General features: G+C 36.3%; 1 protein-coding gene across 1 annotated transcript; it reads right to left on the bottom strand.

Annotated features, from left to right (window-relative positions):
• Nucleotides 1–3,451: 3,451 nt before the first annotated feature.
• LOC120265682 (probable aspartic proteinase GIP1) lies at nucleotides 3,452–4,693 on the bottom strand. Its single transcript, XM_039273634.1, has one exon. The coding sequence runs from the start codon at nucleotides 4,664–4,666 to the stop codon at nucleotides 3,452–3,454; it is 1,215 nt and encodes a 404-aa protein (XP_039129568.1). The 5' UTR covers nucleotides 4,667–4,693.
• Nucleotides 4,694–11,978: the final 7,285 nt, after the last annotated feature.

Genomic DNA, 11,978 nt, shown 5'->3' with positions numbered 1-11,978 from the left:
TAATTAAAATACAATAAAAAAAGCAAACCGAAAACTAAGCATAAACCAAAAACCAAGAAGAACAACATACAAAACAACATCAAAATATATGATCTTAATCTTCTCGATCTCAAACTTTCTTTATTATCAAAATATGTTTAAGTATACTTTAAGCTGGAAGATTCAAAGATCTTTAACTCTTAAAATTTTATGAAGGCTCTTTATACGCTCATTTCACTTCAATTCATTAATTGATAGTTCACAACACATTGTCAAGATCATAAACACTGGCCCAACGTAGTGAAACACCAACAACTTTCAATTTTAATTGATAGCTTCCTCATCTTCAAGATATTCTTATGCTTTTTAGAAGTTGATAAATCAGAGTTTTCAATAAACGTCACTAATTTTAAATTCACATAAATTTTCTATACGTGAACTATGAATTCAATCAGTAAAACACCATCATCACCAAAAATTTGGAAATGGTAAATTAATAGAGGGATCCGATAACGATGATATCATGATCGTTCTTGACGTACTCGGTAAAGGTGTTGCAATCGGAGCAAAGGGCGAGGCTAGTGAAGCCAAGATCCTCACACTCCTTGGGGCTAAGCTGATCGGCCAGCACGAGAGGAGAAATGGAGATGAGGTCTTGTAGGAGTGGCGGAGAGGAGTAGCAACTGGAAGGGTGACCAAAGAAAATAAAAGTTAGGCCTTGCTTAGGAGGAGGTTTTTGAGAGTTTTGAAAGGTAAGGTTGTGGATCAATTAATATTTGGATTTAAAGTTAAATGGAGGGTACGGTATGAGAGGGTTAAATGGAGAGTTGAAAAATATTCCTTTAACTCTATTTCTTAACTCTCTAAATTGGGTGGTTTTTGGAGGTTTTAAAATTTTATAGGATGAAAATGCCCTCAATCTATCCAAATAATTACATTCATGACCCTTTATAAAAGTTAATGAATTCTATAGCCAACCAGCCCTCCTAACAGTCCACAATACATACCAACACACTCTTCTTCCACCAAATCTTTATCGGAACTTCATCGAAAAGCGTCCATTTGCTGATACTTTATATCAGTTTATAATTATTTTTATAATAATTAATTTTTTTAAAATATTTTTATAATATAAATAACTTGGAAATTTTTAAATCCATTTCTAGATATTTTTAATTATAAATAAATATCTAATTATTTGTATAATATAAATAAATGAGAAGTAGATTTTATAATCGGTTTCTAAATTTAAAATGGACATTAAATCCGTTTCTAATTTTATTATATATATATATATATATATATTCATATTTATATACTAATAAAAAATAAAAAATGGATTAAATTTCATATATACTCTCAAGTCATGTATATTTTATTTTTTTAAATTCATTCTGTCTATTTATAAAATTTTCATATTATAAATCTTTATAAAATCATAATCCTTTTACAGACATATATATATATATATATATATATATATATATTATTTAACATATTTTTGAAATGTTAAATAATGATTATAAATGTATATTAATTGTTTTTAAAAATGCATTATATCATAAAGGAAATTTGCAAATTTGTATAACTATATCTATTAATATTAAATTTTAAAATCATAATATATATAATCTTTTTTAAACAGTTTAGATATATATACAAATTTGATTAATTTATTTATTTTAAATAATTTTATATAAAAAAATATTTTTTATTTCAAAATATAAAATTAGAAAACGGATTTTAGGTATATTTTAAATTTAGAAAAGGATTCTAAACTCCATTTCAAAATTAAAAACTAACTACATTCTGTTTCTAATGTTGGAAAATGAAGCAAAATCCGTTTCTAATGTAGAAGCAGATTTTCAATTAGTTTCTAAATTATGTATATAATATTAAAAAAATTAGAAATAGATTTTAAATCCATTTTTAATTAAAATATATTGAATTATAAAGGATTATATAATTATAAATTAAAAAAATAGTCGAAATATGAAAAGCGGATTTTAACTATTTTTTAGTTATAATATAGATGAATTACATATAAAGAATATGTATATATATATATATATATATTTATTTAAAAAATAGAATAAATTAATTACTATTCATTTTAATTTTAATAAATTATTAATCCCAGGGTATATACATATAATATATTTTAAAATAAATATATATATATATATATATAATTTATGAGTTTTTAAAATACTTTTAAAACAAAAAAAATATATATTTTTCACAAAATATAAAATTGGAAACGGACTTATTAAAGTCTGTTTCTAATCCGATTCTAATTTAGAAACGGATTAGAAATAAATTTATAGTCCCATATTTAATTGGAAACTAATTTAAAAACGGAGTCGAATTTAGTTTCTATATTAGAAAACGAAACTGTATTTCCATTTCTAATTTAGAAATAGATTTATGATTTCTTTTCTAATCTGTTATAATTAGAAATGGGAAAAATTCCATTTTAAAATTTTTGTTTGTAATCCAGCAGTTTATTGTAGTGCTTATCTAAGGCTTATTTAATACTTTATAAAATTACCAATGCTGTTATAAGTTGAAAAAAAATTGAAATAGCTCCGCTTGCAATGTAGGGTGTCTCGTGCTCCTGTAATTAACGAGGTTCACTTCACTTCATAAAACAGAATGTTGAGTAATGCTTTGTAATTTTTTCAGTTATAATAATTTGAATTACTATATTATGATAGGTGATGAATTGTACCTTTAGGCCTAAATTATGGATAATTTGAATAAAACAATAGTTAAATGTTAACCTATAGTGCATATTATTAGACATATCGCATTCCGAATATAATTATATACATGACCTATCATGAGCTTGTAAGCAAGTTCATTAATAAGACACTAATAAAGTCTCTTTTATATACCACTTTACAATTCATGAACTCTCTTAACAATTTTTCACATGACTTCATGTGTCAGTCCTTATAAATTTGTAATTTATCAAGCTGATTTGTTCCTGAATGGTTCGTTTGGTTTGAATTGAAATTCTGTGTACTGAAGTTCATGCTTTAAGATTACTAGCCTTCAAAACCTTTTGTACCTAAGTGTTTTTTTTAAGATTTAGATAGAATACGGTTGCAGTGCAAAGTAATAAACAGTAATAGGGTTACTTCTCAAGTAGTCGGTTCTTTTCCTAATTAAAGCTTCTAGTCTGGCGGTGATCTTGCTATATACTTATAACTGCACGAAATACTTCAAAGTTAATGGTTACTCCCTTCTAACAATTGAGTTTATGTATGTTTTTCAATCTTTTGCGGTTGAGTTGTATGTTTAGCAATTAAATTTATTGTTAATGATAGTACTTAGAAAGTGAATTATTGGTGAAAATTTATGCCAGCAGAATTCAACAAACAAATTAAGACAACAATAACAAAGCAAATCTAAAACAATTGACAACATACAAATTATTTATTCATATATTTATTTAATTATTCCGAAATTAAAAAGAAGCAGTGAAATTGAAATTAGAGCAGGAGGTACCATTAGCAAGCAAAGAAGAGCTAAACCCTACTCTCATCCTTTCCAAGTCCAACTGCACTAAAACATCCTCCATTTGGTGCCCTCCCACAACAATGGATGCATCTCCAACATCACTACCTCCATCAACAAAAGCCAAACACAACCCTGCCCCCATCTCCACCCACACCATTGAGTTCACCCCATAAATCCTCCAAACAGTATCATTTCCATGAAGCACGAGATCTATAATTGGCACACTAGGTCCAGTAACAGAACCACTTGCACTGTCTGCACTATAACAAGCACTGAATGGTTTCACGGGATCAATCATTCTAAGCTTCATCTTCTCAGCTTCAAGCATGAAAACCTTCAAGAAAGCTTCATATATCTGAGTTTGCATGGATGTATAAGGCTGCACTGTGCTTAGCTTAGCCTTTGAGGCTTTGAACGGAATTGGGTGGCCGTTCACTTCCATGGAAATAAGGTTGATGTAGTACTCATTGTGGATTGAGAGGAGAGGGGTGTAAGTTAAGGACTTGGAGATGTCAAGGTTGGGGAGAGGGAGGAAGAAGAAGGGACCGAAAGAACCGAAAAAGGCGATGCCAGGGGCCGAGGGGGAACCGGAGAGGCACAAGGAGAAAGTGGTGGGGAGGGAGAGGGAGGAGGAGAGTTGGGAAGGGAATGAGGAGTTGGAGAACCCTAAAGAGAGAAGACCAGAGGTGAACTTAGGGAAACCTTTGAGAAGAAAGGGAGATGAGCAAGAGAAAAGGTGGTGGGGAATGGAGGAGAAGGGAGCAGGGATGTGGCCATTGGTGGATGGGAGGGAGAGGGTTGTTTGGAGGGCAGGGGTGAGTTTAGTACGTTGGGAAATGGGGTTTTGGGATAGGAGAAAGCATGTGCTGTGAGTGCAAGAGAAGCAAAGGGATGAGGAGTTGCATAGGAGGGGAAGAGACTGGGTGTAGTTGGATGAGCACTTGAGAAAGGAGGAGGAGGAGCCAAGGTGGATGAGGGGATGGATGGGTTGAGGTGGAGGGTGGATGTGGATGGTGGTGGTGTAGAGGAGAGTGGATTGGTGTTTGGTTATGGGAGAGAAGAGAGGAAGTGGAGAAGGGATGGAGAGTGGAGGTTGAGATGAAAGGAGGATGATGAGAGTGGGTATTAGTTTGAAAGAGAAGGGAGGAATGGATTTGGCCATGGACGGGGATAGGGATGGGGATGCGGATGAGGAGATATTGATTTGGCATTTGTAGAAGTTTGGGTTGGAAGGAAGGAGACAAAAAGTGTTAGTCAATTTGGATTGGAAGACTAAAAGGAAAGATGAGGATGAGGATGAGGATGAGGATGAGGATGAGTAGGGGAGGTTATTGGATGTTTGTGAGTTTGTTTCTGTTTAGTCAAGAGTGACTTAAGCTTGAATTAAAGAAGGTTATTGGATGTTTGTGAGTTTGTTTCAGTTTGATCAGTGATTGACTTAAGCTTGGATGATAGATAGATTATTTAATAGGTCTTTAAAAATAATATGTGGTATATATTTAATATTGTGAGGGATGATTCTTTTTTATTATTTTCATGTTGTGAAGTGGGTTTTTTTTTATTGATTTGTGTAGTATATTCCTTTTGGTTGTGAGACATAGAGTGACATAAATTCAAGGTGAATGTGCATAATTGATACCTAAAGTGTACAACTGATGTTCATTTTAGTCCATGGGGAAATAAAATATTCAGTTTGGTACTTTAATGTAATGGATTTGATTTTTAATTAGTTTAGATGTCATATAATTAGGATTTAATGCAAAAGTTAAATTAAAAATGATTAAAAACTATTTAAACTTAGATTTAAATTAACTTTATTGATCCATCACTTTATCAATTAAACATGGTATGGGGAAAAATAACTAGACACGTGGCATCAAGGGAAACGCGCGTGGCATGATTTAAACCAGATAAACCAAATTTTGAGTATTTACTCATTCAATGGGGAAATTAAACCTACAGAGGAGGCAAAGCTCGTAAACTCATCTATTGGAGAAATGGAATCAAAGATGCTAGGCTATTGAACATAGAATATAATCTCTCCTAGAGGCAACAAAGCCTACCATGCTATCCAATGGGAAAAATCGAACTGCCAAAGGAGAATAATTAACCAAGTAGGAGAATAATTAAAAATGAGAATAGTACCTACCTCCCATAGATCTTATAACTTTTTTTTCTCCTCATTTTTCTCAATCATGTTTCCCTCCTGCCTGACTTGGGCATTTAGTGGTCTTTCCCGAGCCAAATGATTTGACTGATCTTAAATTCTTAATGCCATGTTGTTTTCTCATAAAGAATCAGCTAGTGTGGAGATAGGCTAATCTCCAAGTTATTTTTTTGCTAGAGGAGAGCTCTGCCGGTTAAAAAGAGCTAAAAGAAACTCAAAAAAACAAAACAACAACAACTCTTGCACTTGAAATCACTCCCATGAGCAGCCTCAAGTAGCCAGCTTGGCACATCAGCACCTCTCTGGAATAATGCGCTCTCCCGATTCCTTAAGGCAAACGCTGCAATCCTGTCCGCAACAACATTCAACTCCCGTGGAATGCAATGCAAACTACCATCGACACAGCGGCCGAGTAAATGTTGGATCTCCCCAAGCTGCTCCCTGGCTCCCCAGGCCACCACCGGCACTTCATTCTGAATCTAATCCACTAAGACAGCACAATCAATGTAGATATTCTGGAGTTGAACATTCCTCTCCAAACAGCTCTTCAGCGACCCACTCAGTGCAAGTAGCTCCCTCGCGGACACAAGACACTGCCCTACCAAAGGTCGCTCCTGCCAAGAGAATAGTTTTATGCCTGTTAACTAGAACAAACCCCATGCCACAGCAATGGGTCTGTTCAATCCACGCCGCATCAGTAAACAACGAAAGGGAGGAATTAAAAGGAAAATGACAAAGCTTCCCTGCTCGCAACGTCAGCTTCTTCTCCAAGCTCACCACCATGTCAACAGCCCGGTAACCATTTCTGAAGGAAATCTGGGGCATTCGCTTGAAAATCCAATCACATCGGGCTTTCCAAATCATCCATGCACAGGAGGCCATCACAGCTTTAAAACAAGCATCTCCACACTTCACTTTCCAACTCTTAGTGATCCACTCGCCACTTGTAAGACTGCCAATCCTGTCTAAATCCATTCCAGCAAACCTTTCCACCACGGTCCAACTCCTCTTGCTCTTACAGCAATTCCAAAGGACATGCTCATCAGTTTTTGGCTCTAGCTCACAAAAGACACACTCCCTCTCAGGGCCAATGTTGAGTTTGTGAAGGAACGCAAAGTTAGGAGTCCTGCCATGTAACATCCTCCATACAAACACTTTCACTTTGGGGATGGCCCTCAGCTTCCAAAGATAATGCCAACCACCCCAGCAGTCCACCTCACCTTGTTGGTCACTATTCAGCCACAAATAGACTGCACTAGCAATAGAATAAGTTGAAGCCGAAGGCTCCCAAACCCAGTAATTATTGCTCTCGTTATTGATGGTCGAAGGCCCCAACAGAGGCTAGTCCACATTCTCGCCAAAAACAAGTCTACAAATGTCCAGATTAATCGATGAATTTTGAATACAGTCCATCACAGCAACATTTTCCAACTGCAAGTTCATGTTCACAAAAGTGGGTTTAAAGGCAATTGGGACATCGAAAGCCACGGATCTCTTAAAAAATTAGTTTTGCTAGGATTACACTCTTTAATCCGACATCTTGCTTTAATTTTGCAAGCCACAGTAATCAAAACTCGGTGAAAATTTGAAACATTTTTGCCATTACTTCTACCCCAGCAATGGAATGTCCCATACTTGAGGTGAGAAATGTGAACCCACAGTTTATTCTCACAGTTAAGCGCCATAAAAACATATTTGGCCATAAGAGAATACTTGGCATTCCTTAAGTTCCTGACACCAAGGCCCCTCAGATTTTCCAAGGGTAGTGGTGTTCCACCCCATAGTATGGAAGCCGCTACGATTACAACCCCCACCACAGAGGAATTTCCTAGCTATTTTAGAAATTTGATCAATGACAGAATCAGGGACCCCCCCACACAGGACAACTGAAACATGGTGATGGGCATCAGAACACTATTAATTAGTACAGCCCTACCAGCTAAGGAGATAGAGTTTTGATTCCAAGCCTTAATACACGAATGGGCTTTGGTAACCACGGGCTAAAAATTGTTGACACTCAAGCGCTTTGGGCCAATCAAACACCCCAGATACTTAAAAGGAAAGACACCAACCGTTATCTCAAGAATTTTCACAACTGGGAAAGTAGATATTTGATTTATTGGCATTCGGCATTTGCCCAGTAAGGTCCCTATAGGTATCTAAACAGACTCTACAGGCCCTAGCAGCCGACCGAGAGGCTCGGGTGACAATAATCAAGTCATCAGTGAACATAAGATGGTTAAAGTTCACATTCAGCCTGCCATCGAACCCAGGGATCCAATTTTGATACAAGGCATGGTTTAACATGGCGGACAAGTTTTGAGAAATAAGGAGGAACAGATAAGGGGATAGAGGATCCCCGTTGCCTGAGGCCCCTACCACTATCAAACCATTGTGTAACTTGGCCATTGATCAAAATAGCAAACCTAGCACAAGACATGCAAGCTCTAATCCAAGAAATCCACAAAACTGGGAAATTCATTAGGTGGAGAGTAGCAAGAACAGCTTCCCACTCGACCATATCATAAGCCTTAGCTATGTCAACCTTTAAAATCATCCTAGGGGGGTTTCTGATCTCAGATTCTAAGGAATGCACAATCTCTTGGGCCGCAATGATGTTGTCAAAGCAAGATTTCCCTGCTAAAAATGCACTTTGCTCCTTGCCAACAATTTTATGAATAATTTGCTTTAAATGATTCGTTAATAGTTTGGAAATAATTTTGTAAGAAACATTGCACAAAGAGATTGGTCGAAAATCCAAAACCAACTTGGGGTTATCAGACTTTGGGATGAGAACAAGGTAAATTTCTCCCCAGGTTTTAGGAAGCTGAGCAGTGGCCAGAAAATGAGAGATGGCTTTATAAAGAGGATCCTTGATAATGTCCCAATAAAATAAATAAAACTCGATATTCAGGCCGTGAGGCCCAAGGCTCTTACCCTTGTCCATTGATTTAATAGTCATCAGGATCTCACTATAGGTCACCTCCTTTGTCAGAAAAACCCTATCCACTTCACTAATAGTCACATGGTCATAAGGAAGACTTTTAATCAAATCAGAGAAAGACCACCTACCCCCAGGAGTTCACAGGTCCTGGAAAAAGCTAGTGAAACAATTCTCAATTTCAGATTGCTTAGTAAAGGTCTGCCCATAGACATCACTAACACAAGAAATTCTATTTCTATGACTTCTGATTTTGGCAATGTTATGGAAAAATTTTGAGTTCAAATCACCTTCCTTAAGCCAAAGCATGCGAGCTCGTTGAGCCCAGCGAATGCTATTTTGCCTTAGTAAAGCACAGTGGCGATTGTTTAGGGCCCTAAGGTATCTAGAGTCCAGGGAGAGGGGATTGCCAAGGCTATCTAAGTTTTCTAGAAATTCAATGTCCCTTTCGGTTTTTTGGATATCAATCTCAATTGGGGAGAGACCAGCATTCTTCTAGGAAATAATTTTATGCCTAGTACGGTGGACCAAATGCGAGAAAGCATGCAAGGGGGAAGAATTTGGGTTAAAATTCCAAGCACTAACCACAGAGTCATGACACCCCTTATGATCAAACCAAACATTTTCAAAACGGAAAATTTTCTTTTTAGCATGAGACCGCAACCGAGTTTTCAAAGAAAGCGGGGCATGATTAGAAGAAATGCGTTGCAGATGCTTAACTGAATATGAATAAAAAAAACTCCAACCATTCCACATTGGCCATGAAACGGTCGAGTCGTGCCCAACGACGGGCACACCCCGACTGTCCATTACACCAAGTAAAGGCAGACCCCAAAAAACCCAAATCAATTAAATTGCTGAAACAAACGAAATCATTAAAATAATTTGACTTAGCTGCATAATGGTTGAAAAGACCACCCCGATGTTCCTCATTGTTAGCAATTGCGTTGAAATCGCCAGCCACAAGCCAGGGAAGCTTTAATCTTGCAATCTTAGACAATTCACTCCACACTTTGATTTGGCCCTCCAACAGTTGAGGATTATAGACAACACAGAAAATCCAGCTCTCAGCATCATAAGCAGTAATGCCCAAATGCAACACATGTCTGTTCAGAGCAATAGGCGTCACCCTCGCACCCCCTTTTTTCCATAAGGTCAAAATGCCTCCAGACATGCCCTGGGCTAGGATAGCCACCCAATCCCACCATCTCGAAAGCCGGTTGCAAAAACGCAAAACTCTATCTTTGTTGGCTCTAGTTTCAACAAGATACAAGATCATTGGCTTGTACTTGTTCAGCAAATCCTTAATACGATTCCAGGTAACTAGGTTAGAAAGACCCCTGCAGTTCCAACACAACACATTAGTCAATTATATGTTCTTTATTACCAAACTAAAAGAAAGAAGACACCCAAAACAACACAGATTTGTTGGGTAATATCGCAAAAATCAAATAACATTAAAAGGGCATGCGGAAGCAATAATATATTTGCGATATATATTCTAATTGTTTTTAATGAGCACCATAATTTAATTAAAAGGCCTAGAAAATTACCTCTTGATGATTTTCTTTCTTTTGATGTGCCGAACTTATCTCTCGGATTGTCGAGATCTCCCTAGCTCCCGAATCGAAAAGTTCCACGCCTAGATCACATGCCGAATTAAGAGACAATCTCCTCTTCTTCTCCAAATAGCGGTTAGGGTTAGAGAGGAAGAGAGCTAGGGGATTTTCTTACTAGAGAATTAATTGAGTCAATTCTATAGTTGGAGAGGAGTCATATTTATAGAAACTTCATAAAACATGATAAACATTATTTAATTATGAGTTCTATTCGAAATATGAACCTTCATAATATGATAAACATCATTCAATTATGAAGTCCTATTCAAAATATGAACCTTCATAATATGATAAACATTACCATAGAAGTTCTATTAGAAATATGAGTCCCAATCTAACTAAAACCACTTTTATCTTTGAGTCCTCATAATTTTGATTATCTATTCAACTCCATCGAATTTAAATCAAAATTTAAACTTACAACAAAAACTCTAGATCAATTTACAATTTCACTCATCCCATGAAGTAAAATTGTAAATTAACAATTTTACCCCTCGTGACTCAAAAACGAGACCCGATTCTTTATCCCTTTAGCGTGACTCCCTAGGTTCATTTCGATTGGCAATGAGAGGATACCAAAGGACGTGGGTAACACCTAGCCAGTCCCGTGGCCCCATGTCATACCCAATTGAACAAGAAAGAGTAGATCATTACGAATCTTTCCGATTATGATTACCATATGTGTATAAACCTTTCGTTCTTGTATCCCAAACCGAGTGAGAGCCATGGTAATTGTCAAACTCATCGAACTCGATCATATGCAAATAACTATAGTAGGGTGAGATTACCAAACTACCCTTCGTGTCCCACATGATTAGTTTTGATGCACCTTTGGCCAAGGTCTTCTAAACTCACATACTTATAGTCGACATAGGATACTAACTCGTTTACTTCCGAGAGAACGAATTCCTTCTTGGTGATCACTCACAACTACTACCTGCCCGATATAGTCGCACTTCGAGGTCGGCTCTACCAAAAGGTGAACTGAGCCTAACAACTCTAGTAACAGACTAGATGTCACAAGTACATTGTGATCATGATACCTTAGGTCTAAGGTCCACTCATACGATCATAATCAACAATCCCAATCATTGACTGTCAAAGAGTAAAATCCATGTGATTGGATTGTTGAGAGTCATGTTCGAATACACCAATTCCAAATGATGTAGTTTATGACATATGCTCCCACTATTCCATAGTATTAAACTAGCACTCTTTGTCAAAGTATATGTCATACAAATCCTTACAAACCTTTAACGCTCAATTAAAGATTCTCTGATTTGTGAAATATTTAAGTGTATAAGTACCAAACTCTTCTAGTGCTCTTCTCTTTATCCCACAAAGAGTAGAAGATTTAACTTAATACACATGGACTATGATATTCAAAACTAATTATAATGCCATTAGAATATTTATATGAACATTAAAATAAATGGCTACTAAATAAGAATGTATAATACAAATGAAATGCCCTAATACAAGTATCCTCGTTGGCATTTGAGGGCATAATCGTAACAATCTCCCACTTGTACTCAATGCCAACCACTATGGCATCTTACACCCATGTTCTTAGGATGTCGATCTAACACGGCTTGTGATAGTGGCATGGTGAGTAGGTCAGCTAGGTTATCTGCTGAGGCTATTTTCTAAATGGCTATCTCGCCTCTTCCAATGATCTCTCAAATGATGTGGTGCCGCCACTCGATATGTTTGGATATACTATGAGACCTTGGTTCCTTCACCTATG

Source organism: Dioscorea cayenensis, chromosome 7, assembly GCF_009730915.1.
Source record: "Dioscorea cayenensis subsp. rotundata cultivar TDr96_F1 chromosome 7, TDr96_F1_v2_PseudoChromosome.rev07_lg8_w22 25.fasta, whole genome shotgun sequence".
Taxonomy (NCBI): domain Eukaryota; kingdom Viridiplantae; phylum Streptophyta; class Magnoliopsida; order Dioscoreales; family Dioscoreaceae; genus Dioscorea; species Dioscorea cayenensis.
The sequence above is the reverse complement of the archived record's forward strand: the minus strand, read 5'-3'. Positions and strand labels throughout refer to the sequence as shown.

Excerpts from the sequence above, each read along its gene's own strand:
- LOC120265682 (XM_039273634.1), bottom strand. The coding sequence starts at position 4,666 with ATGGCCAAATCCATTCCTCCCTTCTCTTTCAAACTAATACCCACTCTC.